This window comes from Acromyrmex echinatior, chromosome 6, assembly GCF_024713525.1.
Source record: "Acromyrmex echinatior isolate Ae372 chromosome 6, ASM2471352v2, whole genome shotgun sequence".
Lineage (NCBI taxonomy): Eukaryota > Metazoa > Arthropoda > Insecta > Hymenoptera > Formicidae > Acromyrmex > Acromyrmex echinatior.
In genome coordinates this window covers 12,090,963-12,117,033 of record NC_141857.1, presented here as the reverse complement: position 1 = coordinate 12,117,033, position 26,071 = coordinate 12,090,963, and the positions used below count along the sequence as shown (strand labels likewise).

Sequence of the window (26,071 nt, the reverse complement as noted above, 5' to 3'; positions counted from 1 at the left end):
AAATTTTCACGCAAAATTTCCATTTTCTCACAAAATAACTTCTTTTAAAATACTATGCAAATAAAACTAGTTAGCTTAGGTACAAACTGTCAACTGAATTATAGATTAAAAACGTCTAATTTTACGGATATGATAATAGCAGAACGTTGGCGCCACTGAAAGTATTAGATGAAACTTTTCCAGCAGCCTACGTAGTGCTTCGATTGTCATACGCTGTGCAGATCTTTTCAATAGAAGTATGAGATGTGTATTTTGTAACTTCTTTGTCAATTTTCTTTTCAAAGGTTTTGTCCACCTACATTCGGGATTCATCCCACTATGCAATGTATGCAAAAGAAGGAAAAGGGCACGGTATGCGCGGTCGATCATTGTAAAAACGAATTTGCAAAAATAAAGAGAACTTGTATCAAAGAGATTATATCAATAACGATAATTTATATCTTTATTACATTACAATTGTATAATTCTTTCTTCCTCCTTCCTCTCTTTCTTACCATTCCTCCTTTCACCATTGGATCACAAAAAATAGGAAAACAAAAAATGAGACGTACAATTTTTTTATTTCACATATATGTTAGAATAAGGACGACAATGGAAAGACAATTAAAATATTTGAAATTGAATTTATAGAATAAAGGAAATTATAATTACTACTAGTACAGATTACTCTGATACTGTTAACAGATAAAAAAAAATATTGTATGATATCGTAATACTTTTGACATACCTACATATGGTACAAAAAAAATAGTATACTATGGAGCATATTAAGTTTAATGATTTCAATCAGAATCTGAACCGGAACTAGCATCCGATTCGTATTCTCCGACGTTGATGATAAACTTGTATTCTTGATCGCAACCAAGATAAGCATCACTCATAAAGTACAAAGTATAGGAATGCTGACCGGGTGCAGGAGCGACAAAATCCAACTTGATCTTTGCTTTCTGTTGTAACGTCAAACGTTTGATAGAGAGCAAGGAGTTGCTCTTCGGGTCGCCAATCACTACCCACCAACCTTCCTCACGTTTTTGCGGGAAAAACGGCGCGACTACCGGCCCGATTACCTCATCTTCCCGTTCCAGTTGTACAATCACATTTACCGTGCCGCCACTGTGCAATTTGTCTTTCTCCTGTACTTCATACGACATCTCAATATTAGGATATCGGTTGCAGAATTTGGCCACATCTGCCATCTGCGCATCCGTTAACTGTAATAACCGATTTCGATCGTCATCTTCAAGTTCCATGACATCAAATACAGTTTCCACGCCCTTGTCGGTGCAGCGCTTGATGGTCTCTGCTGTAAAATGCGGCAGTTGTTTCAAATAAGAATCTTTGGACCACATCGCTTGCGTCACCATCTGCGCAAGTTCCATAGCGGCAACGGCAGGTGCTAACCATCCAGAAGAACTCAAGACATCGACACAAGCTTGTATCAATCTTACGGCCTTGCTCAACACCAGTTCAGTATCCTTTTGTAATTCTGGGCCTAACTGTATCCTCGATAAATGAGCTTGCAGAAGAAGTTGCGCCTTCACATGAGGATCGGCCATTCTAGCAGCTTGTGGAGCATGAGGTAAACGTGCAGCCAAACTTCTCAGTAAATTTTCTTCTCTTTGTCGCACTGGAACGCTCTCATACTCAGCAGCCGCTGAAATAATTTCTAGCAAACCTCTGATCTTCGTCTTGTTATTAAGAGACAGACTGAACAATTCGATAGTAGCGTAATTGATATAGTAATAAGCAGCAATCATTCCAAGGTTAAGAGGCAAGGTATCCATTTCATCTTCCACGGCGACACATTTGGCTTGTTCTAAATCAGTCAACGTGCTCTCGACCAGCTCAGATAGATGATCTGAGAGGTGCCGATGTGTGACACCTTGCAGGCCATAGTAATTAGGATTTTGAGTGAGTCGTCGATACAGGAAAGTCCACGTGAGGTAATCAACCGCGTCTTGTTTGTTCTCGATCGTCTTCGTCACAATCTCCGCGTTGAAGTGATCATGCAACCGGCGATCCAAGTGACTCTCTACCGGTAATGGTTCATTCAAAAACTTCTTAAAAAAATCTTTTTTTGAGCTTTGACACAACAGTACGCATTTGGCGTCCTCATCTTCTAACGGACGATTAGCTCGCGCTACCATCTGCAGAACGTCTGTGATTGGATAATCCTCGTAGGCATGTGTCTTGCCATTATAGCACTGTGTATCCATGACTACGACAAGATGGGAGCTGATAGATAAACCCCAACAGAGATCCCTCGTGGCGACCGCAACTTGGATGGCTCCACTGTCAAATAATTGCTCAACTAAACGACGATCGTCGGCCGATAAACCCTCGTGAAGATAAGCTACACCTTGCGACAAAGTTTCCTTCAGCGTTTTGTCACTCATTCGATCGAGAAATGGTTTAATGTCAGCCTCTTCCGCGTGAAAGAATCTCGAGGGTTGACCCTCAGCCGCCGTGAATGTCAGCAAGTCGATGGCTGTTAATCTCGCTTGTCGACGAGTGGGTACAAATACGATCACCGGTTTGTGTGCAGCGTGTCGAAGAATTGCGTTATATACTGGTTTTGCCATGGCAGCTAATCTTGACGCGTTATGGGTGACATTTATACCTTGCACGTGCAATTCCAAAGGTACTGGTCGCACAGTAGGGTGAAAATTAAAGGTTGCAGCTGCCGGTGCACCCAACCACTGTGCTGCGTCTTTGGCATCAGCTAATGAGGCCGATAATGCTATTATTCTAGTAGGTTTGTCAAGCTGCGAAGAAATGTAACGTGCTCGCGAACATGCAACTTCTAGCACAGGGCCTTCTTCACCACCAATCAACTGCAATTCATCCACGATAAAGAGCTGGATGTTTTGGACATTTTTTCGTTGCTTCCATCTACGTGATAAAACGTCCCATTTATCCGCCGTGGTGATAATGATCTGTCCTTTGGCAAGTAGCTTCAAATCCGTTCCTGTTTCGCCGCTCAATAGGACAACTTTTCTTCCTAACTGTTGACCAAATTTTGCTGCCCAATCAGCATAGACCAATTCAGCTAAAGCCTCTTTGCTAACCATATATACACACCGTCCTTCTGGATTCTGCGTCAATAATCTTAGCACTGCAAATTCCGCAATGGTCGTTTTTCCTGAACCTGTGGGTGCTCCAACAAATACATTATCGTCGGAATTATAAATTGCGTTGAATACTTGCGTCTGAATTGGATTAAACTGTGGAAAAGCAGAATAGATATTCTCGAATTTAGCATTTCGCAACGCTGTTATCGGCAGCGCCTGCAAATCCAGCAATTCCGTAGGCGGAAGATTTTTTTCAGGCAATATCAGATGTCGAAAGCTTACAGGCAATTGTGTCTCCGCCCCAATCCACCGATCGGATACAACGCGCAAGAAGTATTGTGGTGGCAAAGGCTCAAAGACTGGCACAAAGAATTTAATTACATGTTCATCAGCTGCGTATTTGGCCTTCAATAAGAAATATTCGTGATGCAAAATTACCTCCGAATCTACGTCTTCGACTAAGATCCAAAACGCTTCCGACATACCGTGAACTTTCTCATCCCATTGGAAATCCGGTGTGATAGTCAGCACAACTCTTAGAGTGGAACGCGTAATCGGTTGGATATGTGTGGACAAACCTAGCTTTGGAAATTGATGGACGTATTTGTGAATGGTTTTGCCTAGTTTCGGCACGCGGATCAATTCGCCAATCTCATTGGGTCCCAGATCGTACAGCCTCTCCCATGGAAAGTTCTTCTTCTCGATCTTCTTCACAATCTCTTCCGGCATCTTACGGAATTGTCTGAGTGGCGACATTGATTGCCACATCCTGCGATCGATCATCTTACAGATAGATAGACATTTATCTGCTAATTGTGCCCACCCACGGAACAGAACTATCTCAAAGATAGCTCTCATGAGACGTGAGGCGGATTGCGTCACAAATACCATATCAGACATAAGAGCGAATCCTTCAAGTTTCAACTGCGAGATGTATGCTTGCAATAGCACATTCACTTTCGCGCTTGGTTCCTCGATGCTCTCTTTCACCGGTATTGGCACTCTTTCCATCAGTTTTTGCAGCTCTAGTTTTTCTTCCTCCCTGACATTTATATTTTTGAACTCGCTCGAGAGTGAAAACACCCGGAACAATTCTATCTCGCTCAACGTGCGCTTTAGCAACTGATTATATGTAGACATCGTTTCGTGAGTGCAATAATAATGAGATGCTATTCTACCCAATTCGGTCGCCTGAAAATTGCCAGATTTGCGATCGTACTTGATTAAACCACTACGATCCAATCCGACTGCAGCTGAATGAATTAGATCAGCTCTATGGAGCTCTAATAAAGGATCTTGTTTCAATTTGTCATGACTTATCCCATATAGATTGGAACAACGAAGCATTCTAATGTAAAGATAAGTATAGCCAAGCCAGGTAACTGCATCTCTGATATTCTGAATCGTTCCTAGCACTACTTCCGCATTCAACATATCGGACATCTTACTGATTAATTGGGATTCAATGGGTAATTGCTGATTTAAAAGCGACAGATAATATTGCAGCTCGCTGTGATTTGTGATAAGGATACCTTCGCCTTTAGTATCGTACTGCGGTCGACCGGCTCGTCCTAACATTTGCAGTACGTCTAAAGCGCCCAGCTCTACCCATCTACCTTTCTCCGGGTTATACACCTGAGTACCCTTGATAATAACTGTATGAGCCGGCAAATTGACACCCCAAGCTAAAGTCGCTGTAGATACGAGAACTTGTATGTGTCTATCGGCGAAGAGATCCTCCACTAGCGTACGATCCACACGAGTCATACCGGCGTGATGAATCGCAAAACCATATGGTAGCAGATCTTTAAGCTCTTGATTTTTTACTTGCTCTGCTTCTGTTCTTAAAACCTCCATCGACGCGGAACCTTCCCTAAGAAATTGACCTAAAGTATCTTTCTCCAGGCACATGTCTCGAATAGCACGTGCTGTTTTTCCGGTTTCCTTACGTGAGTGTACAAATATTAGTACTTGATTTCTGCCAGCGTGTTCCATGGTCTTTTCATAGACGATCTCATTCATTACTTGGAAACGCTTCAATGCTTTTTTCTCAGTAACGCCAATATACTGCTGTTCTAAAGCTACAGGCCGGAAACTATTGTCAAAATAGAATAGTCCTGTCTCCGGTTTAATACGCAAAAATGCTGCAACGTCTTGGTAATTGGGTAATGTAGCCGATAAACCAACAAGACGCACATCTTCTTGAGTAGTTTCGATGTTTCGTATCGTCCTTGCGACCAATGCTTCCAGAACAGGACCTCTTTCATCATGCAATAAATGAATCTCGTCGATAATAATCAATCGTACTAATGATGTGAAAGTTTTTTCGCCACCCTTTCTTGTTATAATATCCCATTTTTCCGGGGTACATACTATAACTTGAGTAGCGGCAATTTGTTCTCGCGTTAATTGATGATCACCCGTCAATTCGGAAACAGTCAGATTATATGTTGACAATCGCTTGCGGAAATTGCCGACCATTTCTTGCACCAGCGAACGCATCGGAGCAACATAAATTACTTTGAATTCATCTGCATTGATTGTACCATCAGCGTTTATGTGTCTTCCAATTTCTCGCATCATGCACAGCAAAGCTACATTGGTTTTACCAGCTCCTGTTGGAGCACACAGGAGTAGATTCTCATCGCTCTCCAATGCTGTCTGATATAAGCGACTTTGTATACGATTTAGCGTCTTGAAACCATCAAAAGCAGGTTGCACATATTTAGGTAATTGCTCAATTGGATGCAGTTTTTCATTATCTGCAAATGGTTTCGGTTTTAAAGCAGGAACGTGAACTTCTTCATATCTGTAATCATTAAATGTTCGAATATTAATATGAGCGACAAAAGTAACGAAAATCTAAACAAAAATATTTACTTGTCTAATATTACTTACAAATTAATTTTTATAAAACATTTTGAGATCAACTATAAATATTATTTTTGATTTTTTGACAACTTTATGTAAATATAATGGATCGATCCTCCCGTTAACTCATTACTACTACCTCAGATTATAACATCAAAAACGAAAAACAATAAAAATTCAATCATATTTAAATAGAATTATTTTTCAATAAAGTAATATTTACAATCGATAAAATAAATTTATAAATTAAAAGTATCAAAAATCTTGTTTTGGGCAAAAATTAAATCATATTTGTATCTATGTAGGGGAGGGGGCAGGAGGCGAAGAACGCAGATGACTGTAAAAAAGTATGTCTTTGTTCAATCCTCAGTGCCGCTGCGGAGGGGCAGTAGTAAAGCAAGGCAGATTCTAACCTATGGGGCTAGAGGAGAGCGCGGAGCGCGGGGGATACTCGTAGGCGCGCGGGATACTCGTAACGCGGGGAAGGCGGGGAAAGGTTCCGGCGCTTACGTAAACATAGGTCCTTATTTTTGTCGTCACTCGCCGCTCTCCCCAAAAATGCATCGGTAACAAAGGCTTGCATGTTAGAGAAAGATACAGCGCACGACGGAGCGTGTAACGTGCTATGAGAAGAAAGGATGGGAGAATCAATAGAATGCAAGTTTCTTTTTTTTTTTTACGACAGTTTTTTCAATACAGTTTTTCCTAGCGCGTTGAGGCAAAGAATGGGGAGTAAAAGAAAATACATATGTAGTAATGCGAACAAAAATTTTTTATTCACATTATACTTATTGCACTGATTTTTTTTTCATTTTTTAATTATTTTTTTCGCGATCGACAATGTTCGAATGTGCTCGGTGGCTCGAACATCGCTAGCAGCGCTTTCTGGAAAAAGAGAACGAAAAATTTTTTTAACCACTATTCGCTTTTTCAGCAGAGAATAAAATGCATTAGTACTAGTCACTCTAATGCGATATCTTATGGCTTATATTTTGATGACATTGATGACGTTGATGAACAACACGCTTTTTCACCAGGCATTCCCAATATCTCGCTTTTTCCGTCGATGGTAATGAACTTGACGGACTTGGTGACAAGGGACGGTACTCCTTGCGCTCGATCAATTTTCGACGTATATTCTTTTACGCGATCTATGTCTTATCGCTCGTAACTAATATTTACGATTGAATAAAAAAAAGCTATATATACTGTTTATATATACTATTAGATCGGTGACATGTCGCCACGCGTTAATAGAAACGCTGTTTTTTGGCTACTAAACAAAAAATATAACTCTTCTGCAGTAAATGTGGAAGGCAGGATGTGCAAGTATTCGCACAAAGGAGAATACTCCAAGTCGAACGTACCCTTTTCTTTTGTCATCGATTTCTCTTTTATTACTTGAATATTCTCTCGTCTAGAAAATATTTACTTAAATTTTACGATCGATAATCTAAAAAATTAAAAGCTACACTTTGTAGTTCCTCATTTATTTTACCAACTTCCTATTGTTGATGAGAAAACGCCCTTCAACTTGCTTTTACACTTGCTTTTTTGGAAATATATAAGTCTTTATCTACACAGGATCTACATTTAGATTTTGTATTTACTGAACTGATCGTGTATAAATAAGATTTTCTCTACATAGTTTGTAACCTTTGTCATAAATTTTATAGCCGTGGATCTGGCGATTCTGACGATCTATGTGTTTGCTTATATTTCCAATATCGTTGGGAAGATTTTCTAATGGCCGTTTCTTGAATATTGTCACGCTCGCCGATTGGCGACCATTAACGCTCGAGTTTTATGTTCGCGCTTTATACTAACGACTATTTTTACCAAAATTTTTACGAAATGAAGAAATCTTGGAATCCACTGGGCATAACAAAATATATAACAGGTCATAAGTGTTCGACATCACAGTTGGTATCCTAGAAGACGAACGAATCGGTCGCTTCAGTTATTGATAATAAGAATAAGTATGGCTAACCATCGTGTGAATGTTGAGAATATAGCCAACGTAGTTGAGTATATTCGAAACGTGGATCCGGAATAGTTTGCGAATATTAAAGACGAAGTGTTCGAAGTGCTCGAAGAAATGGATTTTGAAGAAATAATGGACCAAGATTCCGACGAAGAAATGTTATTAGACGACACTAGCTATGTTAGTGATTTGAGCAAGCACGATTGCGGATTAAGCAGAGAAATTTGTGCCGTCTCCAGAACGGCCGTACTAAACACTGCATAATCCAGTGCTACTATACAACGAGTAGTGCTTTAACTGTATGTGCAGCATGCATGATCCGTTTGGTTGACATCGATGTTGTGGGAATGTATCTTGTAAGGAAGCACAATATCGGTTATATTGACGCGCTAAGCGGTCGGTCTTGCACGAATTGCAGAGTGCCAATGTATACTATATTTCCATACAACAAGTGCTCACACTGCACACATTTAAAAAAAAAATGAATGCGAAAAAAGTGTTTAAAGATTGTGATCCGCGGAGGAGAGACAAAGATGCGCGAATATCGCCGGTGCAATTCCTACGCAATCGAGAAATAGGTACACGTGGTGCGAAACAGAATCATCATCAATGACGATGATGAAAAGAAATATTGGTTCGGACAGTTAGGAGACGAAACGGTGCACATCCAACGAGGCGGTCAAAACGAGGCGGTGTGTTACTTTTTCTGCCAATATTGGGCGCGCTCGGGTCCTCGATTGGCGGAGTGGCCAGCGTGGCGAAAGCGATAAACGATAGCAAAGCCGCGCGACGTCAGCTCGAGGAGCTGCAACGTCATGACCGCGCGATGGAACAGGGCCGCGGACTATATCTCGCTCCGCACAAATATGGATGCGGACTGTATCTCAGCCCATATAAACGCGGATAGGGTGTAGCAGCGAAGAAAAAAAAACACCAAAGAGATAAAAATGTCCTCGGGTGCAACTACCAATGTGCAATTGGACGTGCTCGCGAGACGTATGCGCGAGACGTATGCGCGTTAGGGGTGTTTTCATGCATAACAACGCTTTATCGACGAGCGGCGCGCGCCGAAAGCGATATCGTGAATCTGGACGATGCGATGGGGCCTGATACTTACTGGGTAGTGTACGCAAAGAGGAACAACCGCGTCGTATACTTTGACAGTTTCGGTAATCTTCGACCTCCCAAGGAATTGGTACGATATTTCGGGAACGGTGCTACAACGATACATCCTGTCGTACGACCAGAGTTTCTGCGAACAGATGTGTCTGCGGTTTCTACAAACGATAGAAACGTGCGTGAATTTAAAAAGCTCGACGAGGTGCTGTGAAATCTCAGTATTAGTCGAACGCTTTTTTCATCATGTCGCTGACACTTACGCTGAGCGGGAAGAGCACCGTTCTCGCGGTGAACTACTTTTCCTCCATAGATTTCCCTCCATAGTGATTACGATCTCAGTCTGGCGATTTTTGCGACTTATCACACGATACTGAATGTAAACGAATCGAACGATAAACAAATTTTATTTTGGCAAAGACAACGCAGAAATTACAATTTCCGAGGGTTCGTACGAAGTGCGAGACATAAATGAATTTTTGAAACGTATGATTTTACGGAAACGTCCGCACTGCGATGCACTTGAAACCGTTGACATAGTGCGTGGTGACAATAACAACAATAACAACAACAACAATGACACTGATGACGACAATGGTGAGAGTGGAGAATACCCGATTACGCTCCACGCAAATTACAACACGATGAGATGCGAGATTAGATATGTATACAGAATAAACTTTGGCAAGCCAACAGCATTTGATCGCTGCTGGGATTTTCGTCGAAGCGTATAATGCGACCGCGAAGATGGCACGAATCGAACATGTTGATCAACATAATGAACGTAAACATTATTCGCGTAGAGTGTAACGTGACCGCGAGCGCGTACAGCAACGGCAAAAGCGCGCACACGAATCGATTTCGCCGAGCGTGCCACCAGGATATAAGATATCAGAGAGGCCGGCACAGATCATTTACCTGCCGATTACGGCACGGAGCATTACGGATCTAACGATATGCGTCGTCGATCAGAACGGATAATTGCTCGATTTTCGCGGAGAGAAGATCACCGTCAGATTGCACGTACGACAGCGACAGCGAACGTGAGATACTTATTGAACTGCATCAGTAAGAAGAAGCTCAGCGCGTCGAACGCTAAATTTTTACAATCTTTGGGATTCGCGGTGCGCAACTTTTGAGATGATTGATATTTTGAATATTACCGATGAACCGATCTTTGACGATCGAAGAAAATACGTAATAAAACGAAAGACGTAATAAAACGTGTCGCGACATTCGAAATTCATGGAAAGAGGGGGAGGACCTGCCTTCTCTCACCGATTGCAGAAGTATTACCATATACGTCACAATTTACGCGGATGCAATCAGTCTTACGATACCCGCTTGTACGAAAAAATGTACTTCGCTAAAGAAAGTGCATCGATGTGAAGAAGGAATATAACGTGTAAGTTTCAACGTTCTATACACAAAATAAACATTTTTTAACATTATGTGTATGTACACAATACGGAGCATCGTGCGGTGCGTTTATTGAGCAGATCGTTACGATCTAACGAATACGGGCTACAAATTTTTGGAAATTGAAATAAACATTGGCTCACCGAGTTACGTGGAGATCGCCCTTGGAGATCATCGCGGACACGAACTATCGCTGTCTCTCGAAACGTGGAAGAGCCTCTACGAGCAGCGATGGAATATTTATAAGATGTTTCGAAACGAATACAAGGATAATTTTATAAGCGTTGGACCGCTAATCAGCGTTTGCATGCTGAATGATGTTACGCTCGTACGTCTCGATTCTTCATCCATATGCATTACGATGACCGAAACGATGCTACGCCGTATGTCCGACTTTGACGGGTGTATCTATGTAACGTTCGAACGATTAGCTCGACTCGTCAATACGGTTGATGTCAAGTATACGCGATTCTCCATCGCATCTGAGAACATTATATATGATAGTGACATCTTCATTGGACATCAACTCATCGATTGCGAACTATTAGCTTTAGTTTTCGTACTTTAATAAGTACGAAAACCAGTGTAATAAGATGTGAATAAAAAAATTTTATTCGCATTACTACATATGTATTTTCTTTTACTCTTCATCCTTTGCCTCAACGCGCTAGGAAAAACTGTATTGAAAAAACTGTCACAAAAAAAAAAGAAACTTGTACTCTATTGATTCTTCCATCCTTTCTTCACTCATAGCACGTTACACGCTCCGTCGCACGCTCTATCTTTCTCTAACAACCTTTGTTATCGATGCATTTTTGGGGAGAGCAGCGAGTGACGACAAAAAATAAGGACCTATGTTTACGTAAGCGCTGAAATCTTTCCCCGCCTTCCCCGCGTTACGAGTATCCCGCGCGTCTACGAATACCCCCCGCGCCCCGCGCTCCCTTTTAGCCCCATGGGTTAGAACCCACTTTACTTTACTACTAAGGGCCACTACACGTATAGCGCATGTCACTGCCTCGATTTTTGTAATCTTCGGAAGAGCGCGGCGAGAGGGGCGCAATTATAGCGGATCCTAATGATTCGCAGCAGGCATCGGGTAGTATTCGGGAGTAGAGTAGATTCACCGCAAGTCTTGGAATACCCGCGGGTCAAACTCTACAGTTCGGTGATACTCCTGGATCAACGCGCAGGGCTTGTTCATGCCTAGCCCGCCGGACAGGGCCTATCGTCCACCTCTGCGACCCTGATAGAGTTGGCGCTATTATGAATTCGATTTTCGGTAGGGAGTGCATGCTAACGCGGGTATCAGGCTACGGCCAGAACGCGCGGTGCCCTGTCTTTACCGAATTACGGTTCCGCGGGGAGGGAAGACGTAGTTGGCGTCTCCTGATTTCTTTTTCTTTTGCAGGATCTGCAGAGGGTTGGATGAGTGACGGGACAAAGGCTTGGCAAAATTGAGCGGCAGGGCGCTCTATTGGAGCGTTTGCTCTCCGCTCGGAAGGCGACAAGCTCGCGGCGACTGAGGTCAGAAGAGGCCGGAGCTTCTGGAAAGCGCTCACGATCCAGCTAGAAGTAAGGATAGACGCGGAAGCCTCGTACCGGGATACGAGTCTAACTAGTGTCTGAAGGTCGTCGTTCGAGATGTGGTAATGGGTGCCCCTCCCCCCTCCCTTTTAGGAACATCGCGATCGACACCGGTTGGTTTTGCGCCTAGCGCGATACACTCCCGCGCACTAATACTCAGAGGATGCCATAGACAACACACTGCACATAAAGGGCACTTCGCAAGAGAAGGTTGCTGAAGAAATGAGAGAGAAAAATAAATAAAATAAGCAAAATGGCTCAAAATCGACTTGCCACTGAGACTTTAATCAATAAGAATTTTACATCTGGCGAGAGTTAACAATTTACGTGACCTTTACATTGGATAATAAACATTATCCAGTGGAAAGATCACGTAAATTGAGAATTTAATCACTTTATCACTTTATAAGAACGATTTTACATAGAAGAAATAACAAATTGTAGCAGTAAGTTATGTTCGAACACAAAATCAACTTATTAAATCACGTACTAAGAGCAAAACGGATGATATTACAAAAGAAATAGTAGCCGTCGGCGGTTCTCGGCTATTATGAATATTGCTTCTATTTTCACGAAGTGCGAGTGATCCGCAAAATGGTTCCTGTTTATATATTCGTGCGGATTGTTTTTAACGGGTACGAGGTTGGCCAATCACAATCTTCGTTACGATTTAATATTATTCTAGAATGTTCTACGTGAAAGTTGGTAACGATTGTTATAATTGATTTAATTCCGAATTATTGAGGCCTCAGGGTTATTTAAAGGGCCACTAATGGTAACTCTTGTATACATGCCGCTCCTACGGCATTCCCTGCAGTCCCTTTACCCATATTACAGTTTTTATGCGCGAATTCTTGTATTGAATTCACGAGTAACAAATATCCTTTATCCCTTTATTTATTATTATACTTTGTTTATTTAAGCGCATCTAGTACATTTTTAATCGAATTTTAGTTGTGAATCTTTCGTTATTGTAACGATTGGCCAGTGATGTCACTAGAACATAATCGCCGGCCAATTGTTTGTAGGTTTTAATTAGTTAACTCTTTATTAATTTTGTAGAGAACGCGCAGTGTGTTTGTTCTAATCTTTCTAACATTTGTTCATTTAATTACTATCTTATTACCCTTTCCATTTCGTCGCGAAGATTTATCTAATTAATCAGGAAATTGCATGATAGGGTCGCTAATTAACGTAGGTGCAGTGCGCCGGCGGTTGGCGTCTTATGATCACGCGTTAGTTGTGTAATCCTGCGATTTTGGCCTCGCGGGATGTCGACGATAATATCGATATTGTTTGTATCGTTGCTATGGCAACGATTTTAGCTTCGCGACTGTGATCGAGATTATCGTTGACGCAGCAATGGTTATCGTTGACCCGCGTCGCGAGTGATAAAAGTTCGCCGCTGTAATGATAGATGCAGTTTTTAAATTGCGCGGCGGATGTTATACGCAAACACTTAAATTCTATCGGTTTAGTCAAAACCCAGTCTTTGACCATTCAGCGAATCAGTGTCGATTATGTTGAAATTAATGAATAACTTTTAATACACCTAAAACATTAATCGCATAGAAAAAGAAAAAAGAAGGAAAGAAAACTCTGATATTATTGTCCAGTATGTACACAAAGTGTACATTCAGTTTACATTCTTTGTTACATTAAGATTAAATTAAAGATTCAGTTTTGGTTTTGATATCCGTCTGGATTATAATTAATATCAGTTTTCTTTCCTTCTTTTTTCTTTTTTCTTTCCAATTAACGTTTTAGACGTATTAAAAGTTATTTATTAATTTCAACATAATTGACATTAATTCGCTGAATGGTCAAAGACTGGGTTTTGACTAAACCGATAAAATTTAAGTGTTTGCGATATGGTGAATTTTAGTTTTAGTGAGCTACCTTCTATTATTTTAGAATAAATCGTTTTTGCTTCCCCCTCCCCCAACAAATTTACCCTTTAATAACTTCACCTTTTAATAATTTTAATACATTTTAGATTATTAGAGTTTGTTTTTATATTATAGTTTCCGTTAATAAGTGAAGGTGATTCATTGAAATAAAGTTGATTAGTGTGTAAAAAACAATTTTTTGTAATTACAACATCATATTGTCTCTGAGGATGGCTCTCAAAAGTGAGCCGAAACATATAAGCGGATTAATTATTAATAAAATTGTTTTGTTAACCGTATTGGTTTGCACAAGAATTATTGACTCCTATTGCCCTGTTATATCCAACCATTTTGAACATTTTATATTGCACTTCAATTTTAAAAGTTAAGTAAGTGTTCCATATTATTATTAATACAAAATAATACTTTATTAGTCTAATTAACATTGTTTTGTTATATATTGTGATTGTAATTATACATATTCTATATTTAAATTAGTGAGCAATGTTCATCGAATCTCTAATTACTCTTGAATCAATATTATATTGAAATGTTGTATCAAAATAATTAAAATATAGAATACAAACATAACCAATATGCAACCAAATATCTATTATACTTATAAAATATTATCAGTATTAACATCACTTATTTAGCTTTTAAATATAAAATATCTATCGTTCAAATAATTATATTGATTCAATTAATTATATTGAAATAACTATATGTTTTTTCATTAATTTTATGTAATTTGATCAAAAATATTAATTACAATAAAAACTAGTTTTTTACTCGATACTTTTCTAATTAAAAATACTGTATTTTTTACATCTCTAATTCATTTCTATACCCGAGAGAAAAGAATAAAATCTAATCAGATTAAATTATATCTCAGCATATCAAATTATATCTGGTCAGATAAGCTCAGATACTTCTCATAGCAGATCTGAAAAATAGTAAGTCAAACCGTTCATCTAATTGCAAAAAACATCTATCGGAATGTTAAGTCCACTTAAATTATTATAATAAACCATTCATTATTAAAGAATCAAACATATCTTACAAGGTAAAGAATCAATTTGTATTTGAAAGATTTATTCTAGTATACAAGATTTAATCACCAAATGGCCTTTTCTCACACGTTAAAAAAATTTATGACAGATAAAAATTTGTTAGTTAAAATGTCCTGTTAGAAGATCATTTATAAGATCAATTGCTTGGACTATAAAGGTTATGTGGGTCTTAAGACCCACAGATTAAAAGACAGCTTAATACGAGAATTAAAGAACATAAATCTGATATTAATACAACAAAAAAAACGGATCATTGTCGATTACTTCTAACCATCAACTATTTAAAAATGATTCGATTGGGATCACGTACAAATTTGGAATAACGAACCATTTTTTATTAAAAAAAATATCTTCGAAATAATCCATATAAAAAGACAATAAAAAGCAGTAAAAGTTTAAATAAGCAAAGTGATACGGATGCTTTCTAATCATATCTTCTTCCACCTTTAATCCCTTCTTTGCTTAATAACTCCTACTCTCCCTCCAAGTTTAGTTATTTCGATCTTTTACTTATTTCATTACTGATCCTAAACCACACTGGAAATCTATCTTTTTTGTATTATAGTGACACATTTGCGACATATATATTTTTTAAATATCTTTTTTCTTTCTTTTCTTTTTTTTCTTAGTTTTGTTCTTGTAAAAATTATATAAAAATGTTCCGTTTTACAAGCTAATCTGTTCAATTTTATAATTTGATTTGCAAATAGTTTTCTTTGTATTTGATATAAAAAAATAGGCTATCCATTTTTTCTTTGAGACTATTAATTTATTTGAGGTAATCTATGCCAAATCTAGACACACCGCTATACAATTTATCGCGAAATTTAAAGAAGCAGGGCCTATGTTTTTGAACAACGAGCAGTTTGACCGTCATCATGTTGCGTAATTAAGATTATTTCATTTTTGGAAAAATGTATAATGCGTGCGTACCAAGGTTGCAAGTAATTAATTACTTTTTAAATTGCACGTTTAATTGACAATTAAAATCGAATTCAATTAAACATCATTCTGTTGACGATTGATTTAAGTAAATTTAATTAAAACTCGTTTAATTGACTATTAAATAATCAATCAATGAGCGCGCACTATGACGACAGACCGAACAAATACGCGCTTATTCAATAATTTTTCGAAATTAATATCTCGTTTAATATTGCAAAAATTGCAAAATATTTTTGACATGATGGAAGAAGACAAGATGTAACAGTGCGCAGACTATATGACCAGCCAATCAAATACTAATTATTCAAATGCTAGAAAATCAAATGCGTTATTCAAATGCTATCCAATCAAATGCTATTAGATCGATTTTAATGTTTCACGTCTCATTTTGTAGATATTTTGAATACCTACATTTTTTATATCAATTTTTTTTTCATACAATCAATATTTTTCGTTTTATAAGCAAAAAACGTGCTTTTTGCAATTATTCGATTTTTTTCGTATATTTTTCTTCACAACTCTCAAACATACGCTTTTCTTTTCTGATGATCTTTCCAGACTTTCGTGAAAAAAAATGTTGATTTATAATTTCTTCCGGTAAAATTCTACTTCTATTAAATTATTCTTGTTACTCGAGTTTATGAAGAAGGGATATACTGTATAACGCGCATGAAAAATTGTAAACAATTAAATGTCTCGTAAACTGTTGCGTTTTAAAATGATTTATACTATTCTGGATTAATGGGAGGCCTACACTATTACTACAATTTATTAAAACTTATATCTTATTTAGAATGTAGACGAGCACACGGACATGGGTTCGTGCTTAAATGTGTGGCTACCAGTTTCGCCAGACCGCCGTCTGATTCTGTGTCGGCACCGTCAACGCAGAGCTCTTGACTGAATAGGGAAACTTAAATCAATCGTTAATTGAATGATGTTCAATTGAATTTGCCCATTTCATTTTTTAATTGAACGTCTCTTAATTAACTCCGTTTAAATCAATCGTCAATCGAGAAGTATTAATTAAATTTGCTTAAATCAATGGTTAAGTGAATGACATTCAATTAAATTTGCTCATTTTAATTTTCAATTAAACGTCTTTTAATTATTTTTGTCTTCGTTAATCATTAATTTTAAAAACTTTAATAATATGAATAACTTTGGTGCGTACTGTCATGACAATTTTTTTTACATCTTTCACAAAACATTTGAATGCGTGAGTTTCGTTTTATATGTTTCAATAATATTATAAATTCTTATAACACTGAAAGTGACCTATTGTTATAAAGGGTCGAAACGTATATTGATAAAAAAAATTATTAAATTTTAATAAATATATTTTTGAATAGGCCTAACGGAATATTCATTAAATGTAAATACATATTTATTAAATACAAGAATCATTAGTTTATCATTTTTTTTCATTTATCTAAATATTCATTTACCGTAAGTAAATATTCCACTAGGATTATATATTCAAAGAAATATTCAGTAAAATTTAATAAATTTTTTTCTCAGTGTATGTTTGTAGATGTGAGATATTAAGTTATTAATGTCAGCATAAACATCCAGCTTGACTCTCAAGCCCTTAATCTTAGTTTTACATTTTTATTCATCAGACCCTTATTACTTATTTGAATATATTGGGAATGTGCATTAATTTTAAGAGATTTTTTGATAAAAATACTTTATTGTGAAAAAAATGGTTACAAATTGATCATTCAAAATATTGATCGCTAGCCATTACTTTTTCTTATATTTTGTAATAGATGAATTCCACGTCAAAAGAACGACACATCTTTTGAGGCTATCCACGAATCCATTTTTTGATATCTTCATAAGAATGGAAGCGTTGCTCAGACCAAGAGTCATCGATTGAAATAGGTGGTAATCGAAAGGAGCAAAATCTGGAGAATACGGCGGATATGATAGAACATCAGTTAAGCGCTTCTAACGTTTCCTTGATCAGTTTCGCAACATGTAGTCGAGCGTTACCGTGCTGGAAAATCACTTTATCGTGTCTTTTCACGTAATCTGGCCATTTTTGCTTCAATTGCATCAATTGTTGTTGATAACGTTTCCTAGTGATGGTTTCGTTGGAGCAACTCATAATACACTACCCAGCTGATTTCACCAAGTACAGAGCATGAGCTTGACACCATGAATATTTGGCTTTGCTATCGATATTGATAGTTCGCCTGGCCTGCACCATGATTTTTTGCGCTTCGGATTATCATAGCGTATCCATTTTTCATCACCCGTCATGATACGATGCAAAAAACTTTTTCTTCTGTGTCTTTGAAGCAACAATTCACAGGTCATTTTGCGCCTTTCAACATCCCTCGGATGTTCAACTCGTACGGCACCTAATTTTCTTGCTTTTGAATCATTCCAATGGCCTTCAAACGTCTGGAAATCGTTGATCGAACAACATTTAATGATTCTGCAAGTTCTTGCGTTTGACTCGGGTCTTGATCGAGTAAAGCTTCCACTTCCTCATCTTAAAACTTTTCCGGCTGGTCTGAACGTTCCTTGTCTTCCGTGTCAAAACCTTTTTTATAACGTCGAAACCAGTACTCACAAGTTGAAATCGATGGAATACAATCACCATAAGTTTCCGACAGCATTCGTTAGCTTTTAGCATCATTTTTCTTCAAATGGTAGCAAAAAAGCCAAGCTTTCCGCAAATTGCGTTTTGTTGGCACAAAACTCGACATATTCAATGCTCAAAAAAACAATGTTGTTTACACTTCGGCAAAATGACATACTGAAAACTAAAGCCACATGATAGTGCTTTAAACATAAAGGTAGCAACAATATGGCCCGATGCGATAGTACTAGTTATGCCATCTCTTGAAAATCCTTGTACATAAAAATCAATGCACACTCCCAAAATATTAATAGAACAATCGATTTGCTAAATCAATAAATTGTTGAACTTACATATATTCTAAATATTCTAAATTGATGTTCTAAATTGAAGCACATTTCGATGATGTCAATTCGCACGTTACAAGTCAAATGCGAATTGATTACAAAACGAGAGAATAAACTAAAAGACATCGTGGAAAAGGAAACATCACATTTTTGTTAGTAATTCAAATATATTTAAAAATTCTTTAATTTTTTGTTCAAACTGTTTCTTATTCATAAACATATATCATCTTGGAAATAAGTCGTTTCCGAAAAATAATTTTTTCATCTTTTATACGTTATCCCAATCAAATGATTGATGAAATAATTCACGCGTTATACACTAATTGCGTAGCTCAAGTGGCGCCACCACATCGATCAAGTCAGGCGTAACATAGACACTCAAGCAAAATTCGCTGTGTTAAATAATCAAACGTTTTAAATTTATTTAAAAATATCTGTAAAAAGATACTGTTGTGTAATTGTAGATGCAAAAGTTTCGAAAAAGAACAATTAAATTAATATTTTACAGTTTTCCATCAAAAAATGATTAATTGGATAAAAAAAATGATAAATGTTGAAAACAACGGAGCCATCTCCAATGATCCTGACTTTGATATATATCAAAGTCATGGCTATGAGTGATCTACAGAAGGATTTAGTTCGTGCTCGTTATTCGTTCAAAATAAGGATGTTCGATACTGTATCGATTTTCCAAGATATTATAATATTTCATGTATCAATACTTGTTAATAATTAATTACATTATGGATAGGGCGCAGAATAAATGTGAAGAGCGTATCATACACAAACAAGAAGTGCTTATATCTGAACTCGTTATACTAAAGAAACAAAATTACCAACTATGCTTTACAAAAAGGAACTGAACAGACTCTAGTACATTTAGTACTTAGTACCTAATTTACATCACGCCTGAGTGGACGTTGTATAGGGATTTTCGTACAGATATCCTAATATCCCCGCATATACGAATAATCTTAATATGTTAATCTTATTTGAGTAATACATTCTTTAAACTTAGATGCATATAGCCTCTTGATTAAAGCATCAACTATCATTTCAGTTGTTGGCAAGTATTCGATAATGATATCGTATCACCACTTTCCGTCTTTTCTCTGATAAAGTGATGACGGATGTCAATGTGCTTCGACCGGAGCCTGTATCCGCCGTTCCTCGCCAATTTAATTGCTCCTACTCTCTGAATCTCGTGAAGTGAAATCTCATTCAAAGAGACCAAAGATTTAACCTGTTTTGAAAAAAGAGTGAAAATACAACTATTCTTATTCAAGAGTGATAGATTTTCACTTTTTTAGAGTGAGATTTACTTTTTTGAAATGAAATTCACTCCAAGAGAGTGAAATCTCAATCTCTTTTTTTGTAATATTAGGATAGATGGAATCTCACTCTAAAAAAGAGATTGAGATTTCACTCTTTTGGAGTGAATCTCATTCCAAAAGAGTTAATTACTTTAAAAAGAGTAAAAATCTCTCCACTCTTTTTGAACAAGAGGGGCGTATTTTCACTCTTTTTTCAAAACAGGCTAAATTTTCAATCTCTTTGAGTGAGATTTCAGTCCATGAGATTTAGAGAATACATTGTTGTTATACAGTCTTGTGAAAGGATGACACAAGTGAAGGTCCCTTGCCAATGCGTAGCCACATCGCCTCCTGGCAATTAGCAGATAAATCCATATACTCAGTTGTCGACAATGCTTCTGTAGTTTGCTTTGCCATGTAATGGATCCGATAATAATAATTTCCTGAAATAGGAAAATATTATCCGTGACCGAACGACCGAATGTCGTTTTTATTGGCCTAATCTGCATCACAATAGCCTATGATGGTTGAACTTCTTTCAGTTTGGTCTTTACTGAATTCCAATTTGTAAGTCAACGTTCCCTTCAGATATCGGAATATACGTTTCACAGCCATCTGGGTTTGGCTAGTTTTTGCATGTGCTTATGGCATATGCTATGCCTGGCCTGGTTCCCTGGCTAACACAGCAAGCTCCCCATTATTTCTCGATACGATATGCCGCGCGACCGAATCACTAAAAATTATGTACGACAGTATTTATCCTCTGCATAGGGCAATATTCGGCGCGAATATTCAGGAGTGTGTTATGCACGATTAATGTCTGGGTCCATAACTTGTTAATAATTGAATTATGAATAGGGAAGCAAAATAAATGTGAAGAAATTTGGTATTATACGAATAAATTATATTTTAACTCATCATTACATTAAAGAAACAGGGTTACCAACTATGCTTTGCAAAAAGAAGTTGAACATACTCTGGTACACTTAGTATTTAATGTACAGTTATATGTATTTAATCCTCAGTGCCTAAGTTGCATTATATCTAAGTAGACGTTGTCTATATACTAATAGAGATTTTGTGCATTTTAACAATGCGATATTTGTATTAATACTTGACCAACTAATACAAGTACGTACTGATACTTTTATGCGATTTGATCAACATTGGGTGCATTCAGTACTACAACTGTTCACTGAGCGCTCAGTGAGCTCTTGCATCTGTTTGGTATATTCCATTAGAATTAAAAATATAAATCAAACAGATATAAGAGCTCAGTGAGCAGTCGTAGTACTAAATGTACTCAATGTATTGCCAAATGTAATCATAGAATTTAAAGCACATTGTTACCTTTATAGATAAGAACTTTATAGATAAGATAGTTGATATGTGCTTTGGAGTACTGCCGAAGACTACAGAAGAAAGACAAGACAGTATAATAATATTAGAATTCCTATATACAGAGTCGCACCACTTACCGGATTTCCGCCTATTGACTTAATTAAGCCAATCATTGCTTTGTAATAACCATGGAGTATAGAGAATAGGAGGCCGAACTAGGCTTTGAAAAGTGTGATCAAAATCAGGTTTCTGAATTGATATTGATGGTGTTCGAATCGCAAAACCTTTTGCACACACAACTGAACACACATAACCTAAAAATAGAAACGTTATTCTTTGACAGCATGCTCCGACAGTAATAGGAAGACGTAAAGTGTCATTAAAACTGCAATGGAGCATTCTTCAGTTTTAATGACAATTTACGTCTTCCTGTTACTGTCGAAGCATGCTATCAAAGAATAATGTTTCTATTTTTGAGTTATGTGTGTTCGGTTGTAATGTAAAATTGATGATATGAATGCAAACTACGAGAACGGTATCGTGGTACGAAAGCGATATCTCAATCGAACTAATTCAGATGATCACTTTTTGACCACGCTTTTTGACAGCTCCGTCCATGTAAGTTCTCGGCCTCCTATTCTCTATACTCTATGGTAATAACATAATGGAACCAATTAGTTAACAAAAATACTATTCTTGTTATCTGCTATTACTACTACTAGAATGCAACTATATATACTGTGATCAAAAAGTATCCGAACTTCATTTTTTTTAATTAATATGGGGCATTTCATACCAAATCGGACAGTCTTCATCATCGACAACTGTCAATTTCTTTTTTTACTGTATTCCTTATTTTTTAATATATTCCTCGAATTAAAATACGCATTCAGTTATTTTTTTAGATTTTTATCTCTGTTAGTCTCCAAGATACGAATTTTTTAATATTTTCAATTTATTTTATTTCGCAAACATCTAATTGAATATAACTTCTGTTTAAATTACTGAAAAACAATAAATAATCACATCAAATTGTTCGTCTTGAAATTTTCTAATAGAAAAAGGATATGAAAAAAATGTTTATCAAGTTTATACTCGAGAAATCTGATTGAAATAAACAGAGTCAATTTTCGTCAAGGTCATTTTTAATTATTATAAAAAAATTCTCCAATATTCTTAGAACAAATACAAACACTTTAGCCATATTCAAACCATATTTGATTATAGTATATCAAAATTTCTGTTTAATTTTTTTTAATTTTTCAGAATATTAAATCTATTACTTAATGTTAATAGATTTTTAATCTATCGATGAGTTACATAAATTATGTTATTTCATAACGATATCTACTAGAGAATATATTTTTGATTTCACAATTATTTAATAAGGATTTATAGGAATATTATTTGAATAATAACATCTTTTAGAATATGATAAAATTTATTAATAAACATTGAATCCTTTTTATTTTTTAATTTTTTTCTCTTGTATGTTTTAATTCAAGAAGTTTGAAAACTTTTTTTTACAATAAATGTACATCTTTTTTTTTTAGGAATGCTATGCATTTTTTGAGTCTCAGGTACGGGTTTTGCTCTTTCAAATCGAATCGCAAGATATTTCTTTACTAGGTTATATTTTTCTGCTAATAAGAACTTTATTATAATATCTGGTAAATTCATTGAATCTGTCCACTCAAACGGTTCATATAGAGTAATTATCTAACGATTAGATGGACGTTAAAGGATTACGAATAGCCGTTCTTTTGACCGATCACCTATTCCGTCACATGGACCCTTGCCATATGCTGTAGCAAAAAAATGTCATTCAGCCGATACTCCAAAGTCTTCTTCATAATAATTTTGTTATGTAATGGTATTTCTTAAAATAATCCTTTTCCAAATTAATAAATATAAGTTAATTTTATAAATATATCTGAAATTAAATTATAAACTGACAAGACGAAGAGAGTCTGAAGCGATAAAAAGGCTTAATAGAAACTCATGTTACATCGGGTCCGAGACGAATTCATTGAGTACATCACATTCATTCCGATCACCAAATTACGAGGCCGAGAGAATTATGCGACGTGGAAAATCGTAATGGAAAATCTCCTAGGTATGGAGAGTCTGTGGAAGACAATTCTTGCAACAGAAGAGAACATAGATAAGAAAGCAAGAATGCGAAAGTCAAAATCGTGCTGAATGTAGATGAAACGCTTTATATCTACGTAGCTAATATAGTCTCTACCGTAGAAGCATGAAGAAATCTAAAAAAAGCCTTTGAAGATTCCGGGCTAACATGAAAAATTGGTCTGCTACGAAAAATAACTACAAAACTTGAAAATTGTGGATTAATGGAACGCTACATTAATGAAATTATGTCTGCCGCACATTAGTTAATTGCCATTGAATACGAAATTAATGAAGAATGGCTTGTTCTATTAGCCGGACTTCCAGAACAGTACCAACCAATGGCGCTGGAGAACTCCGGTCTGCGACCGGTAACAAGCGACTCAAGATGAAATTGCTGCAAGAATTAACCTACTTCGATAAAAACGGAAGTATCGACCAAAACATTGGGCCTATCATATGAAACGACGTACAAGAAACATATAGTACTGCGGAGATTAGCATCGAAGTCATCTTGGCAAACCTAGAAAATGATAGAGCGATACTTGGATAGTAGTAAATCATGTAATTAAGGGCCCTAAGGCATTAAATTGATACATCTATGCTCAGAGTGTTATTTTTGCACAAAATAGAATAGCACGTAGAAAAAATACACGTAAAAATTATATTTCAAGTTTTATTTTGTATGTAATAATTAATAATGTAAGTTTAGAATTATCGTACTGCGTTAGTACAAGTCAATACTTCTGTGATGGCTCCTGACTTTAAAGAATATACTACTGTCCTCTCTTGAAACATAATTCGATCAATAGGACAAGAGTAGGAAGAGAGTTCCATGCCCAAATATCTACCTTATTCTTTCTAGGTCTATCAAGATGAAAGATCAAAGAAATTTCGCCGCATGCTCCGTCCAATACCCCATCCATATATGTGATCGATGCAAGAAACACTAAGTTTCGATCACCACAAAAGAGTGTAAAGTTCTGCGACAGATTCAGATATGTGTCTATGAGTGCAGAAGCAAGAAGAAGGGTAGCAGAAACGAAAGACTCTAAAGAAAATAAAGATAAGAGATAGTTTGATCATGAAAAGAAGTCTGAGTGGTGTTCTTGGTTAACGAACAGACGATTAAGGATGAATAGTTGATTCTGCGGCGTCGATGCACATGACGCCAAACAAGAAGGTATTCAGTTCATTAATGCTCCTGACATGCTAATGAGGCGAATAACAGAAGACTGCGAATCGAAGAAAAGGGAACTATAAAGATATCCGCGATAGTAAAGACAAAGTTAGCAAAATTGTGATACGTGATGTATATTATGTCCCGAAACTAAGCATAAACTTACTTTCAGTGCCAAAGATAACCGAGAAAGATTATGTGACTTTTAGCAAACATAACTGTGTAATAACAAACACTAGTGAGACACATATAAAAAATAAGAGCATAAAAAACCACAGCACAAGTTATAGTTTGTGATATTTAATTATTATTACATTCATTAAAACATTAAACGTTTCGGCCACAATCTGGCCATCTTCAGTAATTCAATAATATTCTTAAAACGCAGAGTTACATCTAGTTGACATTAAATTCAACAGTCGAGAGTTGTAATTAAATAAACATGTTCTTATGTATGTGAAGATGCTTCATGCAGTAATGTTACACGGTCAATTGTCATATCAAGAAAAGTGTAGAACAAGAATTTCCTAATTCTAAATGAAATTATATATATTAAAATCTTCTAGTCAGAATATAAAGAAAAAGAATCATTACCTGTTTTACAGCAAAAAAACCAAACGATGAATCTCGAATATTTCTTTTACACAGTTAGAATTTTGTCGTGACATTATGTGTTGTTATTTGTCCTATCATATATTTTACCACTGTTTATATATCTGAGTCAAAAATTTTTAGAAAGTTCTAGACTAGTGAGACAATCACTGCAATGGCGAATGCAGTAAACAATATTTACCGATTAGTACAACCGATGAATGCAGCGTACAGTTGCAAGAAAAACGAGTGATGTGTAGCATAGGAGGTTAGAAATCCATCTAAATAGGAATGGCATGAAACTTTTAAGAGATAGACACGCATGTGACCTTAATTTTAGTGAACCAGAAGAGCAACTGTGTGACATTTACCTCAAGGGAAAACAGACAAAACAACCGGTGATAATGAATGACCAGAGAGCGTCTAAACAGCTGGAACTTATCCACTCGGATTTGTACGGGCCAATAGAGGAGACTTCACTTCGAGGAGCAAGATATTTTGCTTTATTTGTTGACGATTTTTCACAAAAAAGTATCTATTTCTTAAAAAAGTAATCTATTAAGAAGTTTTAGATACATCAAAATGTACAGGCTTATATCGAAAGGTAGCGGTCATCGGATC

The 26,071-nt window shown here is 36.7% G+C and overlaps 1 protein-coding gene across 2 annotated transcripts in view; it reads right to left on the bottom strand.

Annotated features, from left to right (window-relative positions):
• Window positions 1-541: 541 nt before the first annotated feature.
• Window positions 542-26,071, bottom strand: part of l(3)72Ab (U5 small nuclear ribonucleoprotein l(3)72Ab) — a 69,448-nt gene continuing 43,918 nt past the window's right edge. For both annotated transcript variants that reach the window (XM_011060340.2, XM_087406771.1), the window contains one exon: window positions 542-5,880. In XM_011060340.2, coding sequence (XP_011058642.2) covers window positions 783-5,880 — 5,098 coding nt within the window. In that variant the 3' untranslated portion in view covers window positions 542-782. The remainder of the gene's footprint in view (window positions 5,881-26,071) is intronic.